This window comes from Myotis daubentonii, chromosome 3, assembly GCF_963259705.1.
Source record: "Myotis daubentonii chromosome 3, mMyoDau2.1, whole genome shotgun sequence".
In the NCBI taxonomy this organism is placed as follows: domain Eukaryota; kingdom Metazoa; phylum Chordata; class Mammalia; order Chiroptera; family Vespertilionidae; genus Myotis; species Myotis daubentonii.
The window spans coordinates 162,100,879-162,126,927 of NC_081842.1; the positions used below are offsets into that span (position 1 = coordinate 162,100,879).

At 39.4% G+C, this 26,049-nt stretch overlaps 1 protein-coding gene across 2 annotated transcripts; it reads right to left on the minus strand.

Moving 5' to 3' along the window:
* Positions 1-6,616: 6,616 nt before the first annotated feature.
* IFI44L (interferon induced protein 44 like) lies at positions 6,617-24,010 on the minus strand. 2 transcript variants are annotated; one of them, XM_059689086.1, is made up of 9 exons: positions 23,891-24,010; positions 21,757-22,226; positions 19,980-20,028; positions 18,238-18,433; positions 15,368-15,520; positions 14,375-14,546; positions 7,671-7,771; positions 7,227-7,401; positions 6,617-7,076 (listed from the first exon to the last, which is right to left on the minus strand). In XM_059689086.1, the coding sequence occupies exons 2-9, from the start codon at positions 22,214-22,216 to the stop codon at positions 7,036-7,038; spliced, it is 1,347 nt and encodes a 448-aa protein (XP_059545069.1). In that variant the 5' UTR covers positions 22,217-22,226; positions 23,891-24,010; the 3' UTR covers positions 6,617-7,035. The 2 variants fall into 2 exon arrangements, with proteins under 2 accessions (XP_059545069.1, XP_059545071.1); XM_059689088.1 differs by lacking the exons at positions 6,617-7,076; positions 7,227-7,401; positions 7,671-7,771 and adding an exon at positions 12,976-13,157.
* Between the last annotated feature and the right edge of the window lie 2,039 nt (positions 24,011-26,049).

Below are 26,049 nucleotides of genomic sequence, written 5' to 3' on the forward strand. Positions count from 1 at the left end.
GGGGTGGAGCCAGTGATGGGAGCTGGGCATGGTCAAAGCTGGCAGTCCCAGGAGCTAGGGGTCCCTTGCCTGGGCCTAAAGCGAAGCCCACGATCGGGGCCCATCCTGCGATTGGAGGGTGATGGGGGTCAACGCCTGAGGGCTCCCAGTATGTGAGAGGGGGCAGGCTGGGCTGAGGGACACTCCCCCCCCACACACACCCAGTGCACGGGGATCAGCGGAGCCGCGAGGCCTCCTGGCAACGGCATCAGTGTGACAGGGGGCAGTGCCCAAACCCCCTGAACCCCCTGATCGCCCTGCGGCTCTGTGTGCAACTGGGGGCGGGGCCACAACCTCCCTATCCGCCCTGCTCTGTTCGGGACAGGGGAAGGCGCCCCAACCCCCTGATCAGCCCTGCTCTGTGCCTGATAGGGGGGAGCTCCCCAACCCCCTGATCGCTCTGCAGCTCTGTGTGTGACAGGGTGTGGTGCCCCAACCCCCTCCCCCCCCGCCCCCCCCAACGGGTCCTGCTCTGTGTGTGACGGGGTAGAGCCATAACCTCCCCTTCGGCCCTGCCCTGAGTGTGAGAGTGGCGGCGCCCCAACCCCTCTGATGGGCTCTGCTCTGTGAGTGACAGGGGCCAGCGCCCCAACCCCCTGATTGGCCCTGCTCTGTGCGTGACAGGGGGTTGCGCCGCAACCTCCCCATCGACCCTGCCTTGAGTGTGATAGGGGGCGGTGCCCCAACCCCCCAATCGGCCCTACCCTGAGCGTGACTGAGGGTGGCATCGCAACCTCCTGATCCTCCCTGCTCTGTGCATGACATGGGGCGGTGCCCCAACTCCCCAAATGGCCCTGCTCTGAGCCTGACCAGGGGCTGCACCTAGGGATTGGGCCTGCCCTCTGCCACCCGGCAGCAGGTCTAAGCCAGCAGGTCGTTATCTCCCGAGGGGTCCCAGACTGGGAGAGGGCACAGGTCGGGCTGAGGGACCCCCCCCCTCCCTCCCCGAGTGCACAAATTTTTGTGCACCGGGCCTCTAGTATAATATAATATAATATAATATAATATAATATAATATAATATAATATAATATAATATAATATAATATAATTAATATAATATAATATAATTAGATTTTTTTTATTTTTGAGGAACCACCATATTGTTATCCATTGTGGCTATAGCAATGTGTATTCCCACCAACAGTAGATAAGGGTTCCCTTTTCTCTTAATCCTCACCAACACTTAGTTTTTGGCTTTTTGATATTAGCCATTCTAACAGGTATGGGATGGTATCTCATCATGGTTTTGATTTGCATTTTCCTTATGATTAATGATGTAAAGCACATTTTCATATATTTGTTGTTCATTTTTATACCTTCCTTAGAAAAATATCTGTTCAGATCTCCTGATCATTTTTTAACATATATTTTTATTGAATTTATTGGTGTGACATTGGTTAATAAATTATGTAAGTTTCAGGTATACAATTCTATAATACCTCATCTGTATTTTGTATTGTCCAAAACTCAAGTCTCCTTCCATCCCCATTTATCTCTCCTTTCCCCTCTTCTACCTGCCCCTATCACTTTTCCCTCTGATAATCATCATACTGATACCTATAAATTTTTTTCTTAATCCTTTCACTTACTTTACCCAACACCCAACCACATCCCCCTCAGCTGTCAATCTGTTCTCTTTTTCTATTAGTCTATTTCTATTTTGTTTGTTTTGTTCATTAGATTCCACATATTAGTGAAATCATGTGATATAGTGTTTCTCTTAAGATCAGGAACAATACAGAAAGTCTGTTTTCACTATTCTTATTCAACAAAGTATTAAAAGTTCTAGCCATAGCAATCAGACAAGAAGAAATAAAAGACATCCAAATTGGGAAGGAAGAAATAAAACTGTCATTATTTGCAGATGACATGCTACCATGTATAGAAAACCCTAAAGAACCCACCAAAATTCTACTGGAACTAATAAATGAATTCAGTGAAGTAGCAGGATACAAAATTAATATTCCTAAATCGGTGGCATTTTTATACATCAATAATGAGCTGTCCCGCTTATTTTCAAATCAGATTGTTTCTTTTTCTGCTATTGAGATGCACGAGTTCTTTATATATTTTGTGTATTAGTCTATCAGATACTAGAGGCCCGGTGCACAAAATTCATGCATGGGGGCGGGGGGAGTCCCTCAGCCTGCTGCACTCTCTCCAATCCAGGACCTCTCAGGGTATGTCCGACTGCCGGTTTAGGCCCCATCCCGGGAATCAGGCCTAAACTGGCAGTCGAACATCCCTCATGCAATCCAGGACCACTGGCTCTTAACCACTCACCTGTCTGCCTGACTGATCACCCCTAACTGCCTCTGCCTGCCTGCTGGGTCTCCCCTAATGGCCCTCACCTGCCAGCCTGGTTGCCCCCAACGTGCACATGGCTGGGGTCCCTCAGCCTGACCTGTTCCCGCTTGCAGTCCGGGAGCCCTCAGGGGATGTCCTAAGGGGAGTGAGCCTAAACCAGCAGTCAGACATCCTTAGCTCTCCTTCGGAGGCAGGAGAGGCTCCCGCCACCACTGGTGCACTTGCCAGCCGTGAGCCCAGCTCAGGGCTTCTGGCTAAGCAGCACTCCCGCTGTGGGAGCACACTGACCACCAGGGGGCAGCTCCTGCATTGAGTGTCTGCCCCCTGGTGACCAATGTGCATCATAACAACTGGTTGTTCCACTGTTTAGTCGATTTGTATATTAGCCTTTTATTACATAGGATAGGAGGGACTGACAGAGGTCAGAGGGCAGGGGGATGGACATAGACAAAAGTGTGGTGATGGCCAGAGGTGGGGGGGCTGGGTGGAAGAGCGTAAAGGGGGGGAAATGGGAGACATCTATAATAGTGTCAACAGTAGAATAAAAACAACAATCATATACCACTACACACCTATTAGGAAAAAAAGGATACATTATGTATTATGTATTTACTACTTGGATAAAATTTAAAAATTTAAAAAGAAATAATTTTGTCCAGAAAGAGGTTTTGTTGAAATGTTATTTTATTTTATTTTATTTTATTTTATTTATTTATTTTATTTTATGGTAAAGTTAAGAAAGCTTCAGAGCCCCTGTGAGAGCTGGATTTGTTTTGGGGGAGAGAGCAAGCAAGTTGCAACCAGCAGCATTTTGGATAATCTGTCTGAATGATTTAAAAGAGAAAGGGACAGATTCCCCAGGCCTACAGTTATTTGTAGTTTATTTTTTCTTATTCTAAATAAAGTCATTTTGAACCTTATTAAAAAAATATGCCCCCCACTCCCCCCTAAAATTAGTTCTTCAGGTTCACTAAACTTTAGGCCTCACAAAACCTGTGTTAGTCCCTGCGGGTTGATATCCTCAAAGGAGTTAAGACTCATTCATTATATTTATTTGCTCCTTTTAATTCTTCTTAGAGGGAGAGTGAGGACAGTTTTTTACTCGGTAATTTTTATAACAATAACTGTACCGGAACCTGCTCCTTCTTTGGCTGTTTATGGGTTTACCTTACCGGAAATTCAGAGACTTTAAGCCCTTTGAAGACAGGGACAGAGCTGAATTGTGCTTCTATAAAACAGGCACAATGTTAATACAACTTTTATAAATATTTATTGAAGGAACTGATAAATTTCAGTGCCATGAGGCATTACTTTACCTTCTGCTCCATCTCTTTATTGAGACCTTTGTGCAAAGCATAAGGCTGAGGGGATGAGCAGGTAGAGCGGAGTAAAATTGCTTTTTCCAAACCCTAGATCCCATAATTTGATTTTACACAGTAGATGCATTTCTGAATGACATTTTGAATTGGGTATATTAGATTTTGCTAATCAACTCCCTTTACTCATAGAGATTATGTTTAATGATGTTTAAACGTTTCGTACTATGAGGTGCAAGATATTTTGCTTATTTCAAGAATCTTTGTGCATTCTTTCTGTAGTAAAGTGAATTATCAACATGGTAAATCTATTTGGGGGGGTCTGCTTAAAATGGGGCACACCAGTTCTAAATTCGGTTCTAACAATGACTAATTCGCACACCATGTGTGGAGTTAGATGGCTGTTGGATATAACCATTTCTTTTGGTCCCTTTGCTCCCACAGCACCTGCTTCAACCAGAGGCAGGGTCTTGACCCTCCATGACCTCTTTGTCTTGTTGACCGCGAGGCGTCTACTACCTGGGGTCTTGGCAGTCAGCTGGGCGTTGACCTTCCCAAGTTGGCGGGAACCCTGATGAACACTCATCAGGGGCTGGGTCCCGTTGGCAGAGACAGGGCAGGGAGGAACACTGGGAGAGCTTTCAGGCAGGCCGGTTTAACCAGACAGAGTCGCACCTACAGTTTCCCTCCTCTTTTCCTCTCCTCCCGTGCCAGTGGGCTGATGGCTGAGGGAAGTGGCAGCCACTGGCAAGGCCAGGTGCAAGCTCAAGAGGGTGGGGAGCCTGAGCCACTTGTCTGGGCTGGTTGGGCAGGCAATTCTTCCCAGGGTTTGGAAGGGTGTGGAGGGCGGGCAGAGACATGCCCCAGCCTCTGCGCTGGGAAGGAACTGGAAAGGAGGGAGGCTTACCCCTCCCCCACTGCTGGGTGGGACATTGCAGAGGAGAGGCCGTGGATCCCCAGCCCAGACCCACCCTCCCAGGGGCAGGTCGCAGCCTCAGATGGGCTCAGGAGCTACAGAGGCCATTGGACCCTTGGGGGTGGGAAGGATCATCTGGGCTCGCCAGCTGAGAGTCCCTGGGTCAGGTTGATAGACTGAGAAACAGGCCTGGGCCAGATAGGTGAGGCACACAAAACTTCTGCCTGGGCAGTGCCAGGGCTGCGGAGTTGTGGCAGATAAAGCGCTGGCATCCGAGGCCTCAATGCTGGCATGGGGGTCTGAGAACTTGGCAGGGTGTGGGACACATATCTCCTGCCTCTGCCTGGCACAGGCTCAGCTGCACCGATGCCCACAGGGGGAGGGGAGGGGCTGGCCCAGTGCAAGCAGCTCCCTGCCGCCTGGCCTGCAGCAGCTCACCAGTCCCCTATGGGCTGGGGGAAGGCAACGGGTCGGTCCTTTGGTAGTCCTGGTCATAATGGACACTGCCTTTTTATATAGATAGATATGATTTGCAAGTATTTTCTCCCATTCAGTAGGTTTCCCTTTCATTTTGTTGATGGTTTCCTTTGCTGTGCAGAAGCTTTTTAATATGACATAGTCCCACTTATTTATTTTCTCCCTTTTTAAGACCACCCTCCATCCTTCTTTTCGAACCAAAATTCTAAATATACATTTAATTCCACTGGATTTTTAAATGTTCCCAAAGTAGTACACAGCCATAGGATTAGAAATTGTGATATCATTTGTCTAACACTGTACATTTTAGTACAAAAAAGGAAACTTTTGGTAGCCTCCATGTTGGTTCACCTGGACAGTCCCTTATTCTTTATCTCTTGATTTTTTGATTACTCCTCTTCCTTTCAGAATCTTCATCTCCTTTATAATGTTACTGTATGTTACCCCTTCAAAGAAGAAATTCCACCTTGAATCAAATTTTGCATCTAGCAAAATCTTCCTCTGCCAAGATTTTTGCTGAATCTACTCTTGAAATGGGTTAGTTATGACCCCATAATTGTTGAGCAGAATGGTGGTTCTTCAATCTTTCCCAAAGAACAATGGTTATGGCTGTTTCCCCGGACTATATGGAGACAAACATACCTTTTTTATTGGATCTCTTGCTCCTAGATCCATGTTATAACCATCCTAACTGTCACTTTACTTTGGTTCCCAATATCTGCTTCTGGCTCTACTCCTCAATATCTATGATGACTTTATTCCTATATCTGAAGACCCCATTTACCTTTTCCATTGAATCATGGCTCCTGGACATTCATTTGAGCACAACTTCACCTGCAGTTTTGCTTTAGAAAAAAAATTTTCCCCATAACTATCTCTAAGGAATTCTTGCCTTTGTAATACCCAGGACTTCTCAAAGAAGAAAATAATTCTGAGTAAACATAAATTAGACTGCTTTAATATAAATAAATACTGAAGCAAAGCATATTCATTTGAAAAGTCAAAGAAATTCGGAGGAAATAGTGAAGAAGGCTTTAGGGGTAAAAAAATGAAACATATATTTTAAAATTATTTCATTTACCATATAGCCCTAACTACTACAGCTGCCTGAAGGATGTCAGAATCATTTGGGAGCACTTGTATAAGATAAATCTCTTATTGACTTGCACTAGTAATCTTATTTTAATGCTCTGCTTTGGAGACATGGTTAGAGTGGTTTGCAAATCAATTAATGAAAATCAGGCATGGGTCCTTTAGAGGAAGAAATTTTTTTTTTCACAGAAAGAAATATCTAACTCCTTAAAAAATATTTGCTCTTTTCAATTAATTTAAATTCATATTGTCATTCAGAGGTAAGTGAAATATTCTCCCTCCTTTTTTCTATTTCTTCTCTCTGGCTTTTCATTCTTTTATAGTCTTCCCTTTTATAATGACAAAAATTTAGGCATATGCTATCACTCTGGGGAGGTTGAAAGAGATGCATAATGATGGGTATGCTTGCTTCCTGCCACACACTGTGTTAAGCTCTGCGAATACAAGATAAGTAAAAAACAAACCTGGCTTTTTAAAGAATTCGCTGTTTATTTAAGGAGGCAGATATCTATGTAATCATTGTATAATTAGTATTTAATCTGATTACCATGCACATGAAGTTTTAAATGAAGTGTTATAGATGAAGAGGTAGGGGAATAGTTAATTTTGCTGGGGAGGTTTAGGAACATGTCACAAAAAGTAAATTGAAAGTGGTGCAGAAATATGAAGGGTGGTTTGCAGTAGGGATATCGTGATCCACCACTGCTCAGAGTTGGCCTTAGAGCTTGAGGTCTGACTGATCCTAGAATGAACCATCAGTTAGATGCTGTCAGGGACAGAAGGCAAAGTATGATGGTGGCAAAGTCCCAAGGAGGTTGTCCGCAGAGATTGACTCTAAGTGAGGCAGGCCAGTCCAGGTCTGGGCCAAGTGTCAGAAAAAAGGCAACTAATCGCACATGTTGAGCTGGGACATTCCTGCAACTTCATCTGAAAACAAAACAAAAAAGTGTCCAAACAAAGCATACATGTTAGTACTAGGGCAGGCAAAAGGATACCAGTCATCTAACTGAGGTATAGCTTAGGGTTTTTCCAAAAGAACCAGGGTTTAATGAGAGAGGCATGAAAGGGCCAGATTACCTGTTACCCCAGGAGGCAAATCCTCTAAGTAGTCATCTGCAGCTCGTAACATCTGCTTCAGCGCAGAGAGGATCAGAACGTCCTTTAAAGGGTCCTGCTCCCACTCGGGAGCATAATTTTCAACCATCAGAATATTATAAATAGGAATCTTTAGAATTAATTGGATTTTAGTTATCTGTGGGAAAATTATTTAATAAGGATCAGTCTTACATCTAAAAATTGACTGAATTTAAATATAATTCAAAAAATAAACAAAAACAATGACTTAACAAATTATCTTCAGAATCTAATTATATTTCAGATAATTACAGTTTTAAAATGGGATTTAAACAGGCAATTGATCATTTCTTTATTTACCTATGAATATGTAGTGTGAGCACACTCATACACACACAGAGTATAATATTATTATGACAATAGCTGGCTACAAACAGAGTTCTTTACCTGGCTTTGAGAAGTCATAGAATTATTCATGTTTAAAAAATCTTCTTGAAGAACTCCATGGTACTCTTTCACTTTAGTCAGCAAGGCTACCTGTGGTACACCTAGATCAAGTAGATAAATGAGTTATTTTATATTAAAATCAGTAATGTGTCAACAAGGTAGTTAAATATGTATAAAATCAGTTCTCTGTAGGATGGTTTTAAGATTTGGAGAACTAAACAACTAGTTCTGGCGAGTATGTGGAGAAAAAGGAACCCTCGTGCACTGCTGATGGGAATGCAGACTAGTGCAGCCACTATGGAAGACAGTATGGAGTTTCCTCAAAAAGTTAAAAACTGGATCTCCCATTTGAACCAGTGATCCCACTTCTAGGACTATATCCCAAGAAACCAGAAACACCAACCTGAAAGGATATATGCACCGCTATGTTCATAGCAGCACAATTTACAATAGCTAAGATTTGCAAACAACCTAAGTGACCATCAGCAGATGAGTAGATTAAAAAACCATGGTACATCTACACAATGAAATACTACACTGCTATAAAAAAGAAGGAACTTTTACCATTTGCAACAGCATGGATGGACCTGGAGAGCACTATGCTAAGAAAAATAAGCCAGTCAGAGAAAGATAAATACCACATGATCTTGCTCGTATATGGGATATAATAATCAATATAATTTGATGAACAAAAATAGATCCAGAGACAAATGTCAGGGGAGGGGAGTGGTTAGAGAGCAGCCAAAGGACTTGTATGCATGCATATTAGCATAACCAATGGACATAGACATTGGAGCGGTGGGGGCTTGCCCGGGGTGGGAATGGCTGGTGGAGGGGGGTCAATTGGGGAAAAAGGAGACATATGTATAACTTAAGACAGTAAAAAAAAAAAAAGATTTGGAGAATGAATTATCCCCTATACATCTCAATATGGGACCTGAATTTCTTCTATTAAGAGAAATAATAGTTTTCTTCCAACATGAGAAATCATTTTTAAATGCAACTAAATTCACACTATGTTGTAATCATCTACTATTCCATTCAAATAGTGTATTTTAAAGTGTTTTGCAGGGAGTGGCTAATGGACCTTGACAACTAAAAGGAACCCAAAAAAGAGATAGTGAGGAGGGTTGTATATCTACATTTAAAAAAGCAAAATACACTATTTTCATATTTCTAAGGACCGCTTGCCCTCTCCCTCATACCACAGAGATGAATAAATCTCATTTGACTTCTAACCTAATCAAAGCTCTCCTGTAGTAACAATTGCTTCCCCAGAAAAAAAATATTATAAAATTGAGATTGCCAGGCTGCTTCTGAGACTTCTTTTGTAGAGCTTTTTAGAATTTCCTCCTTTAATCTCGTATTACAAAATGAAAGCCTTTACTATCTTCTCCTCATTCATGTCCCTGATGAATAACTAGTAAAGTTGGCTAATTAAAACGTGGCCTGTGATAGAGGGCAAGACTCAATTGACAGGTATAAATTTTTTCCAACTTCTGTTACAATGCAATTCTTCTCTTTCCAAATCAATGCAGTATCTTCTTAGAGACTGTAAGTCAGCATAGTTACATGCATTAAGCATTGCCACCCAACATGGTATGCAGGCATAGGCCCTTAAAAACACTAATTTCAAATCTGAACACTTCTGTAACTCAGTCTTATCCCAAATCCACTATGCTTTTAGATCTGTTAAGTGCTTATATATTTACATTGAATATATTTAATGTTTACTACAATCTTTAAATGCAGAACTTACCACTCACATTTTATAGAAGAGGAGTTTATAAATTCATTGCACTTGAGTTAACTTTCCAAAGATCAAAAAATCTGACTGTTTTAAAAAAGAAATCTAAGTTTAATTAGCCACTAAGACCATGGTCTGTATATTAAACTGCACAGATTTATTTTTCATAACCTAAATATAAGTGGCCTTTTTATTGATATACTAAACAGTGAGGCTCTGTAGTATAAGTGCTCAAAAAACAAACGATTCTTTCCACTAAGTACAGCTAAAAGCACTGGATTATATATAAGTTGAATGCCAAGATGGAAAGGTGGAGAGAAGAAGACAGACTGGCTACCTTGGGATCCAAGGAACAATGTGGTGGTGAGCTCTCCAGGTTTTCTTTCTACTTCATATATCCCCAATTAACTGCTGGAGAAGCTTGCAACTAGAAAATGCCGATTTGAGCTGGCAAAAGAAAAGAAAAAAAATAGAGGAAAGGGGAGGAGAAGGGAAAGGAGGGGAGGAAAGGGAAGTCTGTTCTTTCTAGCCAAAGCATGAGAAAAGACACAACCTAGCAAGACAGAAAACTTTCAGACAACAGCTACACTATTGCAGCCACACACCACAGAAAATAACCTCAGTTCCATCCATGGAAGCATCTCTCCCCTTGTAAACCCTCCACCCTCTGCTTGGGTAGTATCATAGAAGAAGACCAAGTACTAGGTCCCCTGAATGGTTTCAATAGAGGCTACTTGGGAATCCAGGACTTCCACCTAAACTGCAGTACCAGTGTCAGAGGAAGCCAAGTGAGGATATAATGAACAACATAAATAGATCCAGAGACAGAGAAGCATCGATCAGACCGTCAAACCTCAGAGGGAAGGTAGGGGAGGGTGGGAGTAAGGGGGAGAGATCAACCAAAGGACTTGTATGCATGCATATAGGCCTAACCTATGGACACAGACACCGGGATGGGGGGGAGGGATGAGGGCATGAGAGGGGGGTCGGGGAGGTAATATGGGGATAAGGACACATATTAAATACCTTAATCAATAAAGAAATTTTTTTAAAAAAAGGTAATGGGCAGGTTTGACCCCATCTTCCTATCAGGCAATTTTTGTGTTCTGAAAAAGAAAAATTGAGCTGAGAAGACTGAAAAAAATAAATAAGTAAATAAAAGAAATAAAAGAAATAAAAGAAACTGAAACTTTAACCACCACTCATTTATCCAGCCTTAATGAGACTCCTATCCCCCTGTGGTATAAGTGTAAGCCATATGGGATCAATATAAAAATGCTCTTCCTCCTTAAAGGTGTCAAACAAAGCTTAGTAGGAAGCCTGTACTCTCACTCCTATAAGCACAAGGTCAGGAGAAGTGTGCTAAAACTTAAGATTTAATCAAGATCCAGAGTCTCATAATGCAGTACCCAAAACATCCATGATGTAATCAAGAACTACTTATAACAAAAAGAAGAAAATCTAACCTAATTGACATTTGTAGGACATGCCAAAAATCAGCAGCATACACATTATGTTCAAGCACCTATGGAATATTTATCAAGATATACTATAAACTGAGACATAAATCAAACTCCAAAAAATTTTAAACAATTTAAATCAGAGTATGTCCTTTAACCAAAATGGAATCAATCTCAAAGTCAGTAACAGAATGGTAGCAGGAAAAACTCCAAGCACTTAAAAGCTAAGCAATATACTCTAAATAATTCAAGAGTCAAGAGGATGTCCCAAGGAAAATTTAAAAATGTATTAAATCAGATGATAATGAAAATATAACACCAAAATCTGTGTGACATTACTAAAGCAGTGCTCAATGCTTGGAGTTGAAAACGGGAAAAGTCCATAATCAGTTATCTAAGTTCCCAACAACTACCACAACTTGCCTAATATAAAGTAGGTCATTTTAGCAGCTCTATAACTATTTTTAAATTGAATTTTTAATTTTAAAACTCCTGAAAAAGAAATCTCCAGGCCCAGATAGTTTCATTAGAGAATTCTCCTAAATATTTAAAGAGAAATTAACACCAATTCTACACAATCTCTTTCAGAAATACCATAGAAGAGGAAGGAACACTTTCCAACTCATTCTAAAAGGCCAGTATTACCCTGATACCAAAACCTGACAAAGACCAAAAAAGAAACTACAGACCAATATCCCTTATGAATATAAATGTAAAAATCTTTAATAAAATATTATCAAATAGGATTCATCAATATATAAAAAGAACTATATGCCATGAATACATGGGTTTTATTCTAAGGAAACCAGGCTGACTCAAGGTTCAAAATCAATCAATATAATCCAACATATTAACAGGCTAAAGAAGAAAAAATATCCCATGATTATGTTAATCTATGAAGAAAAACTATTTCTATACCCATTCATGATAAAAAATCAAAGCGCAGAGAATTTCAACCAAAAGACTTGTATGCATGCATATAAGCATAACCAATGGACATAAGACACTGGGGGTTAGGGGAGGCCAGGGGATTGTCAAGGGTGGGGGGGGAAAAAAGGACACATATGTGATACCCTTTGTAATACTTTTAGCAATAAAAAATAAATAAATAAATAAATAAATAAATAAATAAATAACGCAAAGAATTAAAAACAAAGAACTTCCTCATCTTGATAAAGAACAACTATAAAAAAACTCATATACTAATGTCTGTAGAAGCTTTATTTACAATAGCCAAACATTAGAAGTAATCAAAATATCCTTTGATAGAGAATGTTTAAACTGTGGTATATCTGTACCATGGAATGCTACTAAACAATAAAAAGGAATGAACGATACAACAATTTCTATGGACCTCAAAGAATATGAGATTGAGTGAAAAAATTGTCAAAAAATGACATACTGTATAATTCCATCTATATATATAAAAGCCCAGCGATCCTTAAGGAGGAATGACCAGAATTGGAACTACTGGTGGCTATGATGCACATTGTAGCAGCCAACCAGTCTGATCCAGCCCGGATTGGCACCCCCCCCCAACCTTCCCAGGCCCCCCTAACCTCCTGTGGCCCCTCCTGCCCACTGGCCTCACCCCCATCAGGCCCCCCCCCCCCACTGGTCGCAGGCACAGGGAGCACCGACTGAGCTATTGGCACCCCTTCTGAGGGGAGACCCCCGCCAGGTATACAGAAGGTATACGGAAGGCACTCAGTGAGGAGTCCGTGTGGGTTGTGTTCACACCTTCATACTGCCTCCCCCCCAACCCCACCCCCACCACCAGCACAATGCTGAGGCAGCCTGATTCAGGACCCGTGCTGACCACCCACATGGAGAAACAGCGTGTGATTAACATCATGTCCCATAGATGCCTGAATCTGCCTCAAGAATAAGACACTAGTATAGACCCAGAGCGGGCAGATCAGAACTAAGACAGAAGGTCTGGGAAAAGCAGGGCTGCGGATGGCCGTGTTCTGTTTTTGCTGCCCGACTCTGCTCGCCGGCCCCCTCTGTGTGCAGAGTGCCTGCCTCCTATGGAGGCCCGTGAGTGAGGGAAGAACTGTGGCTGTGCCTGTGGCTGCTCGGCCCCTAGGCCCCATGGATAAGCAGGAAACATTTACGTGCCAGAATCTAAACACCTCTTTATCGGTAACAGAGCAATTAATGCAAGACCCACACTGGTTTCTAAAAAGGACTCTGTCCGGCTGCGTGTGAACCCAGATCGAAGGTGTGCTCTCTGCCAAGGAGGCTGCAAAGGCTGCTCCTCTCTTGAACGCACACAGCCTGGAGAGGTTTAAAGGGAAAAGGAGATAAAGAATAAAACAAAATAGCAACAAGCTCTGAAGCTGCTGCCGATGCTGTCAAATCCTCTGCGTGGTGGTGATGTCAGAGCCCATCTCCCTGCGCCCTGGGCTCAGATGGGCGAGCCACTGACACCTGCTAGGTGGCCTGGCACTACGCGGCCACTTTCAACCTCCCGCCAGCTCCTGGAGGTGGGTGGGCTTGCAGATGGAGGCTTCAGTGTTAAAGTAACCCTGTTAATGTAGCACAGATAGGCGTAGGCTTTTTGATGAGAGAGAACCCATAACATCCCTTCACAAATGTGTTTTTAACTGTTCTGAGATCACGCTCTCAGCCTTGGTGATTCTAAAATAGGCCTCAGCGATTCCACTCGCCCAATGCAAAGACTGACCCAGGTTTCATAGAGACCGAACCCTCGCCACTGGAGAAGCCGTCTCCTTTCAAAAGGAAGGTCACTCTGGTTGCGGGTCCTTGCTCTTGGGCACTTCAAATATTTCTTGCCAAGCCCTTCTCTACCCAGCAAAGCTCATTTAGAATTGAAGGACACATAAAGAGCTTCACAAACAAGAAAAAGCTAAAAGAGTTCATCACCCCCATTGGGGGCGGGGCGGCTGGCCAACCTCCTGTGTCCCCTCCCCCTGGCCCACCCTGCCTGATTGCCTGATCGGGGCCACCTGGACTCCACCCATGCACCAATTCGTGCACTGGGCCTCTAATTTATACAATATTCTTAAATAACAAAATTATGGAATGAGAGAAGAGATTGGTTACTGTCAAGAATTAGGAATAGTGGGGATTAGGAGGTATCGTAAGAGGGATTTTGTGGTGATTGAATACTTCTGTATCTTGATTATAGTACTAGGTCACATGAATCTACTAGTACACTTGATAAAACAGCATAGAGCTATACACACAAATTAAAACAATGTCAATTTCCTGGTTTTGATCATTCTGGTCTAGTCACATGATATGGGGAGATGATTCCCTTATCAAGTCACATGAAAACCACAGAAGACAAAAAGCTATGGCCATTTTAGTCTTTCAGGATTGAAGAGTAGGACTTAGGGTGTGCACCAATCAACCCAGGGCTTAGGAAATGGATAAAGCGTCCATGGCACCTCTCTGTAGTACTTTGCAACTGCCTATGAATCTATAATTATTTCAAAATAAAAAATATTAATTAGTGAAATGAGACTCACCATAGTTTAAAACTATTTTTTGAACTTGTTTGAACTTTGCCACCATTTCAAAAGAGAGACTGTCGAGACAGTTGATATCTAAAACATAAGCCACACAGTGAATCCTGTCCTTCAGTGATGGAGAGGTGATGAAGGTAGGATGACTGGATGTAATTGGTTGCTGAGGCCTAAACTGTTAGAGGAACATAAGGTAACATTTAGAGAGTCTCTGCTGAATTCTTTAAGACAAACTTCATTTTTCAAATGTGACCACCATTAACCCCCATAATTTTCCCTCCCTACAGCTCCTCTTCCCCCAGATTTATTAATATTGCCCCTTCCGTATTTTCTTTCCACTGAGAGCATAATGCATTATATCTTTGTTACAAAAAAAAAAAAAACCCACTTTGTTATTTTGGTGAATAATTATCCATAATTCACATTATCCAGAAAAATGACCATTATCAATGCTACACACCATTTAAGACTCCTCTCTAAGCATTTTACATACTTACTAATGAATAGAGAGAAAAGGAGAAAATACACTGCAAATCCCATTAAAAGTAAAATACTATAATTTCTTTTTATTTTCCAGAAGAAAAAAAAAACTATAGTAAAACAGAAGAAATACCAAATTTCAAATTCATGTTAATATTGCCTTACCACAAGACAATAATCTTTCTAGGATTAGGAAAATAGATGACAAAACATAGTAAAAGATTGATTCATTATGTTTTAAATTGATCTTTATTGCTGGAAGTATTACAGATGTCTCCCTTTTTCCCTGACCTTTTACTGGAAGTAGAACCCTGCCTTTTGGATATATTTCTGAATTCTATAGAAAAGAAGAGCAGTAACTCTACTTATGAGGATACTTACTCATATAAAGTACAGTAGTGTTGTCTAATGTTGAAATCACCTTATGATAGTTAAAAATTCCTTATAGAGTAAAAATTCAACAAAAAGCAAAATAAAATTATTTTGAAATGTTTTAGAGGACTAAAAAGTTCTTACGTGATATCTGTCCGGCACGCAGCCTTCTAAGATGTGGGGTATATCATCCATACACAGTCCTACTCCCTCTTTCTCATCCAGCCCCATGGTGTCACACAATGTAAATGGCAGAGATTTTCCATCTTTTTCATCTTGAATAGAATACATCCTATACTGCAAAAAAAGGGGGAGGTGTAAAATTGCATTCTTCAACCAGCATTCATGACAGTAGAAAGACCAGAGACTGGTTAATATTTGAACACTGCTATCCTCAAACATTTTGGTCTCAGAATCACCTTAGACTCTTAAAAATTATTGAGAATTCCACAGATATTTTATACGAGTTACATTTATTAATACTTGACATAAATTAAAACTGAAAGAATTTTAAATATTCCTTAAATCATTTAAAAATGTAATTATGAACCTATTACATGTTAACCTAACCAAGATTTCTATGAAAAAATAAAATTACTTTCCAAAAATATTATTAAAAAGAATGGGATTGATTTACTTTTTTGCAAATCTTTTTAGTGTTTGGATTAATAAAAGATAGTTGGATTCTCATATCTATCTCTGCATTCAATCTCTTGTAATATATTGTTTTGGTTGAAGTATATAAAGAAAATCAGGCATCATACACATGTAGTTGGAAAGGGAAGAAGTATTTAATTTAACATTTTTCAGAGAATTTTGTATATTCCTCATTAATATACATGAAAATTCAACAAGTGGTAAGTTCTCAAAAATAAGCTGCAATATGGAATTTGTGACATTTTCATACTCTGTTACATTAAATTCACTGATCTATCTTACCCTTTGAAATAGATTTTATCCACAAATAATTTGGTACCTTATGCATTGGTCATTTAAAATATCAGTTCACTGGCTGGTTTACCTAGATTTTCCAAATATTAAACACATTTATCCTATATAATAAAGAGGTAATATAATAGAGTAATATGCAAATTGACCATCCCTTCAACACACAAGATTGCCGCCCCTATGTGGACACAAGATGGCCAGCAGGGGAGGGAAGTTGTGGGTGACCAGACCTGCAGGGGAGGGCAGTTGGGGGAGACCAGGCCTGCAGGGGAGGGCAGTTGGGGACAGTCGGGCAGGCAGGGGAGCAGTTAGATGTCAATCAGGCTGGCAGGGGAGTGGTTAGGGGGTGATCAGGCTGGCAGGCAGGCGAGTGGTTGGGAGCCAGCAGTCCTGGATTGTGAAAGGGATGTTCGACCGCTCGTTTAGGCGAGTTTGAAGAGCATGTGATGTTACAGTTAAAGTTCTAAATACTTCATCAAAAGGGAATTAGTCAAGCTCTCTGAAAGTGTTTTCACACTTAATGTGGTGTACAGGGAGATATTAGAATAAGTTTAATCACTTTATCAGTCATTGTTTGCATCACTGTTGTTTTTGTTGTTTTCATATCATGTTTTTGTCTTTCATAACATGCCTCTGTTGTTGTTATATCCTTTTGTTACTGTTTATTTATTAATAAATTTATATATTATTTTCATATACATTTTACTAATTTCCTTTCATCTCTCACATTTCTATTATAGAGAAAGGGAAATAGCAATATTAAAATATCTCTGCTAATTAATTCCCTTTTAATGTGCACGAATTTTGTGCACTGGGCTACTAGTCTATAATAATAAAAGTGTAATATACAAATCTATCAAAGGGCTGAACAGCGAAAAGACCATCTCAATGACCATGCTATGACACCCACTGGCACCATGCCAGCAAAGGCAGGTGCGACGTGATTGGTCGGGGGCCCAGCCATTGCCCCATGATATGATCACCCCAAAGAGGGAGGCCCAGGCCAGAGACCCACGGGCTGCAGTGAGTGGGCAGGGCCTCCCTCTCAGGTTGTGATCAAGATCATGGGGCTCCCAGACTATGAGAGAGCGCAGGCCAGGCTGAGGGACCCACACCCCCAAGTGCACAAATTTTATCCACCAGGCCTTTAGTATAAAATAAAGCCACTCACATGGATAAAATCTAGACAACTTCAACAAACAAAATGTGATTCTTGAAAATCCTAGAAAATGCTTTCAGTTATTGAATATGGCACTAAAGTGGGCCATTATATTTTTATGATAAATTTTGCACTGGCAGAGCACAGCTTATAACCTATAACCTATCAGAAGATAACAATATTAGGTTGTAGTGATGATATATAAACACAGCTTGGTTATGAAATTTCTTATTTATTATTTTTTATTATTCTTTGTTTGATTGTATTATATCATTTTGACAAACATAAATGGGAGTTTCTAGGTAAATATTGCATCATAATTTGCAGATCTTTAGAGTAACAGTTTTTAAACGGTATTAGTATTTATTTCCTTAAACATGTTTGTTTAGAAATAAGAAGGTGTTTGTAGGAAAATTATAGACTTACTCTCTGAAGGTTGACCCACCAAAGGGAATTGCTATTTTGTTGCTCATTATTATTTCTTATAAAATGATCTTATGTGATGGGAACTTCTGTATTACATAATTCTCATTTCTTTTTTTTATAAAAAGAGAAACTCATTTCAATCCAGATAAAGCCATGTGGGACATGAACAAAAATATACATTAAATATAATGATTGAAGATTTACACAAAGTTTTTACAGTTTTGTTGCTGTTTTGTACAAGTCCCAAAATCATTCTTCATATAACTACTTCTTGCATCCATAAAAATGGAAAGCCTTGCTGTAAAATATAACTTCATGGAGGTAGTTCTCATTCAACTTTTACTCATTTTTACAGTTGATTTAGCATTTAATTGTTTGTTGATTAAAAGGAGGTTATTGGTCTGAGAGAAAATGGCAAAAAAATCAATAAACCTAATAATTGTAATTTATAAAATTCTCAGGAAATTCAGCGATAACTTACCAGTTCAGTAATGCTAGTGACATCAGACCCCACTGCAGCTTGGCGAGTCACATGGCCTCGGAAAACAGACTTCACTGAATTGAAAAAACTGGACTTTCCAGACCCAACTGGACCCAGCAAGAGAATCTTAATTTCTGAAACCAAATCTGTGCAGGGTGTGTAGGCTCTGAGCTCTGATAGGAGCTTATTTCTGAACCTGTTAAAATATGGTAGTTAAATACAACAGCAAAACTTCCATAAAGAACAGCACAATTCTTCCAGAGCTTCTTGACTCCAATTTTTAAAAATGTTTTAATTACTTAGTTATTATCTTTATGTTAAAATCTTCTATCATATGATTTGAATGGTCTAGGTCAGTGATGGCGAACCTTTTGAGCTCGGCGTGTCAGCATTTTGAAAAACCCTAATGTAACTCTGGTGCTGTGTCACATATAGAAATTTTTTGATATTTGCAACCATAGTAAAACAAAGATTTATATTTTTGATATTTATTTTATATATTTAAATGCCATTTAACAAAGATAACTCAACCAAAAAATGAGTTCGCATGTCACCTATGACACGCATGTCATAGGTTCACCATCACTGGACTAGGTTATGTACTTTGTGCTTGAAGAAAATGCATTTGTCTATATCTGACTAAAGTTAAACATTGACCAGCAACCAAATCATTGTCAAACTATTAGCTTTAGACCACATATATCTATAAGAAATATCAACAACAGTGAAAATGCATTATTATTTTCAGTAGTAATATTATATTAAAAAGAAATAAAAATAAAATATATGCAATGCAGAGAAATTTACCTATAATTGGGGAAAGATGGCTTGGTTTTGAAAATTTGCTGACATTCTCCAAAAACTTTATTCATATAGAAAAACTTCAGAGACATTGTCTAAAATAGTCATCTAGACTTTGTCTAGAAAACTTTGAATATTACAGGTCGAAAGTAAAACCTGAAGTTAAATTGTCATCAAGTGGATTTTTAAAGTGGCCTACAATTGGTCATGTTTTGTTTTTTTTTTTTGTTATTGTTCTAAACTACTTTGAACATATTATGTCAATAACATCATAATTCATTTTTATCACTCCAAGTGATTTTTATTTTGATATTTCTTTAATAATGCCATATGTACAATTATTCTAAACTAGAGGCCCAGTGCATGAAAATTCATGCACTGGAGGGGGGGTGGTCCCTCAGCCTGGCATGTCCCCTCTCACAGTCCAGGAGCCCTCAGGGGCAGGAGGCGATGTGGTAATCAGCAGAAGGCGACACCCCATCACAGCTCTGCTGCTGCCACTGCCGGCAGTGCAAGCCTCAGCTGGCCCTAGTTACCTAAGCCTCGGGCTGGCTCTGGGCGGCTGGGCAGCCACCATCCGAGGCTTGCCTGCACCTCGGACTGGCCCTGGGCAACTGGACAGCTACCATCCAAGGCTTGCCTGCGCCTTGGGCCAGCCCTGGGCAGCTGGGGGGCTGAGGGGACTGGGGGACTCTAGAGGCAGGGGCAGCAATGCTGGTCCCATGGGCCTTGCCGCATGCCTGCTGCCCCAATGGGGCTGAGGGGACTGGCCACTGCCATCTTGTGGCTGTGGGTGCCACTATCCTTGAGGGTGGGGCAGTCAATTAGCATATTCCCTCCTTATTGGCTGTAGGCGCTGCCATTTTTGCAATGGTGCTAGGGTCAATTAGCATATTTCCTCTTTATTAGATAGGATGAAATGAGTAATTAGTCCAACTTACTGTGCAACTCCTGTTATCCTCCTTATGTAGCCTTTAGCATCCTTAATTCCTATAGGAAATAAAACAGCATCATAATTTTTTAAACTTTTTCAGTTCTCTTTTTAAAGTCTTATTAAATGTGGTCTACCTTATAAATAAGGCATTAAGTGTGCTTGCATAACTCAGGGTTGAGCTGTTCAATGAGGAATTAGTGTTGGCAACATAATAAGAAGAGGAAAGAGTACCTTCCCAATGTGGCAGGATAGTAAGAAGCTGGAAAAATTCCTGGGCAAGCAGAATGGGGAAACTGAGACAAGATAATTAAACAGGGCCAAACAATTTGAACAACTTACAGCCAGTTAATGAATCACAAGATTTTATCTTCCCTAACCAAGGACACTTGAGAGCAAATGGTTTATAACTCTTCTCCCTAACCAGAGGATACATAGCTTAAATCACTCTGGTCAGGGAAACAGAGAACAGAAACCAAGTTAACGCCATTTGTGCCAGCTAAACCCAAGGACAGATGAAGTCAGGGGAATGAATAGCAAAAACCCAATTAAAGCCACATATACCCAAGATAAAATTAAAACAGTAAAGCAGGCCAAAGAAAAATCTCAAATACCCCTGTACACTCATTTTGATCTATCAGCATATTTAAAACATACCTGGAAAGCTAATGAATATTCTGCTGAAACTCTCCCCTAAGTTTCTCACCCAGAGAAGAGAGATACAAACTCTCAAGACAAAGGCCCAGTGTGGGGAATGGACTTTTTATTTCCTCCTAAACTCCAAGGGTTCCTATGAGGTTTAAAACCAGGGAAGCAGCAGGTAGTGATAGCTCTTCCCAGATTTACTCCACACTCCTTTCCCCAATCCTGTCTCCAAGGCCCTCTTTTTCTTTGACCTTCCAGTGAACTGAAAGCATCTCTACCTTGGCTCACTTCTATCACTGTGGCCTTCACTTTCCAGTGAGCTAGCAGCAGTCCCACCTTGGCTCACTTCTTCCCTATAACCTTTCTAGAGAGCCAAAGCAGAGCACCACCTAAGCTCTCCCTATTGCTTCTTCCACCCTAAGTCCTTCGTTTCATTGTCCCCAGCTTTAGTAAAAACATACTCTCAAAATAACCTGGACTCATGCTGTGAAATATTTCCTACACAAAGTCAAGAACCCACACACTACAGGCCAGCCAGAGGCAGACCCACTCCATGCCAGTCTCATATGGCAACATCAACACATTAACTCAGTCTGGAAACATACACATAAACATGCCTAGAAATTTTCAGACTAACCAAAAACCAAAATAGACCTGCTATGATAGTGAGGTCTGTCTCTTTCTCTTTCTCTCTCTCTCTCTCTCTCTCTCTCTCTTTCTCTCACCCCCTGACCCCGATCTCCATTTCTGTCTCTTCACTTACATTTACCAATTTAGTTTGCTCAACTGCCTATACTTTCCAGTCTCCTAGGTTTCATTTGGAGTTTCTGAAAGAGAAAATTGATGGCATGAAATCTGTTTGTTCCTTTCACATTTCCTTTTGCTTATAGATCAGCGAGATGCCTGGTGCATGAAATTCTTACACAGGTAGTGTCCCTAGGCCTGGCCAGCGATCAGGGCTGATTGGCTACCGGCCGGGGCCTTCCTTCATTCCACACCACCCCCTGGTGGTCAACACACATCATAGCAAGTGATCGTTCGAACTCCTGTGGGGACAATTTGCATATTAGGCTTTTATATAGAGAGATTATAACCTACCAAACACAAAGACTGGAGTGAAAATGTAGGAGTATCTAACATACCTTCAACTCGAAAAACTTCACATTCCAAATAATTTGTGGGGTTGATATATTTCATTCCTAATGGAATCTTTAACGATGTACGAATAAAAACTTGGGAGTCGTGTGGAGTTAAGGAGAAAATGATATGATTAGAGGAATAAAATTCCAGTTTTTCAGAAACAATTTGTGGTTTCACATTTAAAAATTTAGTTGTTTCAGTTTTAAGTGAAAAAAAGAAAGAATTTTGATTTATACAATATTCACCCTTTTGAGGATAATTCCCAAGTAAAAATGCCCCAACAATATAGTTGGGAAAGTAAATCACTGTTATAGTGGATCCTTGATGATTGCACTTATTAAGCATCTCTTCAATGGAACCTTCATGGACACTAGACTTATAAAGAAGACTCAAGGAAACATTTCCAAGCAGCTTTTGCAGAGTCTTTTCCTCATTCCATGTCAATCTGGTTGTCACTGCCATTTTTCTGTATCTAATGGAAAAAAACAATAATAGGTTAAGAGGAAAGTATAGCATAGTGGTTCAAAGTAGAGATCTCTGCTTCTAGTTCCAGTAGTTATTTTTTCTCTGACCTAATTAAAATATGTTATTTGAAATATAAGGCAATAGAAATGGAACAATAGGTAGATATTAAAAATAGGTAATTTGGATATAAAAATATAAAGTTTTTTAAACCACTGGGCAAAATAAAATACATAGTGAGCAAAGAATTTAAAAATTAGAAATCAGAAAACCTTTTCTTAATGATAATTAGTAAATATTTTGGGCTTTGTGGCCATATGGCCTCTGCCACAGTTACACAGCTTTGTCAGTGCAAAAGCAGCCAGAGACAATATGTAAACAAATAAGCATGACTGTATTCCAATAAAACTTTCTTTACAAAAACAAGTGGCTGACACACAGGCCACAGTTTCCTAGATCATGAATTAGAAGATAGAAATGAGGAATTCATACATAAAAGACCTCACAAAGAAAGAAATTGAAATATGAAAAGTGTTAACAGTAATGGAGTTCCTAGAGTGGCAAAATGTAACAATAGCCATTGTGCCAATTCTTGCAATGAGAAAAATTAGAAATGCAAGATAAACTGTAAAATACATAGATCTGAAGCACTGGAGAACTAACAAAGCAGTGGAGATTTTTCGTTTTTTCTTTTTCCAAAGATTGCAAAAAGAAGTGAATATAGAGAACTAAGCTTGGCATTTGGGAGCACATTTCCCGGAGGTGCATTTATCGACCATAGAAGAGGTACCTAAATTGCTGAGAAATTAGCCAAAGGGTTCACTAGACTCATTAAGCTAAGGTAATATGGCACAGCAAGGAAATGCTTGGCAACTCTCCCTCCAGGCTATGTGTTAGGATTCTGAAGAACAAGGAATAAGTGAGGGTGGGTGGACTGGGAGTAGACAGATTTAATCCCATTTGCTAATAATCTCAATCTATGACAGGGTTAAGATAAAGGAGAGTGCTAGTGCCTATAGATAGATGCATGATGCATGCAAGATAAATCTTGTGTAAATAAAGAGAACATTGTTTTAGCTTCAAATTATCTCTGCAATCTTTTTTTATAAAATACCAAATGCCGCATACTGATCATAAACACAAGGACAAAACAAAACAACATGCTAGAAAGCCAAGAAAAAACAAAAACAAGAAAAAGAAAACAAACCCAACTGATATTGGAGTTACCCACATAGATTTTTAAATAAATATGCTTGGCTTATTCAAATAATTAAAACATAAGATTTAATGCTTGACAGCACAGTGGGAAAAAATTAAGAAGAAAAAAAGAAATTCTGGATTTAAAAATCTATAAATCTGAAATCAAAAACTTGAAGAATACATTTAACATCAATTTATACACATTATAAGGAAGAATTAGTCAGAATAAAATACGTCAAATGGAAGCAATGAGACAAAATACAAATCTGATACAACTATATGGACATTTTACTAGAGTTAATTTTCTCTCTACAGTACCCAGTGCTTAAAATTTTCATTAAAAAGCAAAACATATGAACAACAAAAGTATGATCATTAGCACCAATTTCATTCAGAAACTCTTTAAGAAAAAAAAAAAAACAGGCCATTTTCTTCACACAAGGAGAAAACATTAAATGGCAGGAAGTCACTGACCTGTTTTTAAAAGCTGGATCAGGCCTAAATGGAGTATGAACTGCTCCGTCTGGCTTGTGCAGCAGCCACACTCTGGAGACAGAACGTTCTGCTGAGATCCTTGACTTCCTGGTCTGAAAGAGAGGAAACTGAAACTCAAAGCGTCATTCAGCTGGCAGCATGCCAGGTGACATTAAATTTCTTTTTCCCAACCAGAAAAAGACAGAAAAAAAAAGCAAAACAGAAAAGAATTAGATTCCCACTGAGCACATGAAAATGATCTTTGATTCCCTATGTCGCCACATATAGGCTTTCATGAAATGGCAAATATTAATTTTAAAAATTCCAATAAAGCTAATAACTAACAATAGATTACATGAAGCAAAGGACTAAATCTGCTATTTGGAAGATATGGTAGTAGAAAACACCCAATAAGAAACATAAAGAGAAAAAAGATCTATAAAAATGAGGATAATTTAAAGGGCCTCTGGGATAACAACAAGTGTAGCAACATTTGTATCATAAGTTACCAGAAGCAGAAGACAGAGCAAGGAATTAAAGTCCTATTTGAAGAAATAATGACAAAAAAACTTCCTTAATCTGGTCAAGGAATTAGACATATAAGCACAGGAAGTACAGCATCTCAAAAACAAGATGAACTCAATGATGCCTATATCAAGATACATCATAACTAAAGGGTCAAAGGTTACAAAAGGATAATCTTAAAAACAGCAAGAAAAAAAGTAGTTAGTTACCTACTCAGGAGCTCCCATAAGACTGTCAGCTGATTTCTCAACGGAAACTTTGTAGGCTAGAAGGAACTGGCACAAAATATTCAAAGTGATGAAAAGTAAAGGCCTACTAACAAGGTTACTCAGCAAAGCTATCATTTAGAATTAAAGGACAGATAAAGAACTTCACAGAGTAGAAACAGATAAAGGTGTTTTACAAACCAGTATTACAAGAAATGGCAAAGGGTCTTTTTTAAGAAGAGAAAAAAAAGATAACAAATAGGAATAATAAAACGGCAATAAATACATAGTTATCAACAATAACTTTAAATGCAAATGGATTAAACGCTCCAAAAGACATAAGATGGCTGAATGCATAACAAAATAAGACCCATATATGCTGCCTACAAAAGAATTGGAATGCAAACTGGTAACGCCTTTTTGAAGGGAAATTAAACAATATATAAGAAAAGTATGCATGCCCTTCTCTTTTGGCCAATAATCCCACTTCTAAGAATCTATCTTGGAAATACAATGCAAAAAATACATATACACAAGGTTATTCATTGGATCATTGTTTATCATTGAAACATATTGGAAGCAACCTAAATGCCCACACATAAGAGATCAGTTGAAGAAATGATGGTACATTACACAGTGGAGAACTATGCAGAATATACTGTTAAGTGAAAAAAGTAAGTGCAAAAATATTTATAGTGATCCAACTTTCATGTAAGGAAAAAGAAAATATACACGTGTGTACTCATTTGTGCAAAAGAAATACAGGAATAGTACACCAGAAACTAAAGAGATTGGTTAGTTACTAGCAAGTGGGAAAGGGATAAAATAAAGGGGGAGTAAGAAAGAGGTAGTAGGTATAGGGAAAGAGCGTCACTTCTCAAAGTATACCCTTTTGTATGGCTGTTACTCTTAGAACTATATTAATGCTTCACACACTAAAATAAATAAACAAATAAATAAACAAATCATTAAAATCAATGAAGATGTAGGGGGAAATCAAAATACAATAGAGTAGTTCCACTCTTTATCTACAGTTTTTCTTTCCACTGCTTCAGTTACCTGGAGTCAACCATAGTCTAAAAATATTAAATAGAAGATTCTAGAAAGGAAAAAATTTCCAATTTTCATTGCATGCCTTTTTGAGTACCTCACCTCATCTCATTATGTATCCATTGTATCATCTCACATCATAACAAGAAGGGTGAGTATTTGATGATAAGATATTTTGAAGGAGATAGAGGACGGCGGTGGAGAGAGAGAGAAAGACCACATTCATAAAACTTTTATTTTAGTATAGTGTTAGGATGATTCTATTTTATTATTAGTTATTGTTGTTAGTCGCTTACTGTGCCTAATTAATAAATTAAACTTTGTTAGACATATGAATATATGCATAGGAAAAATATATGGTATATACGTGGTTTGGTA

Coding starts and splice junctions, on each gene's coding strand:
- IFI44L (XM_059689086.1), bottom strand. CDS start 22,216: ATGGCAGTGACAACCAGATTGACATGGAATGAGGAAAAGACTCTGCAA. Junction 20,029..21,756: donor TGAAGTTTTTCGAGTTGAAG/GTATGTTAGATA, acceptor TATTTCCTATAG/GAATTAAGGATGCTAAAGGC. Junction 7,772..14,374: donor AAAAATAGTTTTAAACTATG/GTGAGTCTCATT, acceptor TACTTGATCTAG/GTGTACCACAGGTAGCCTTG.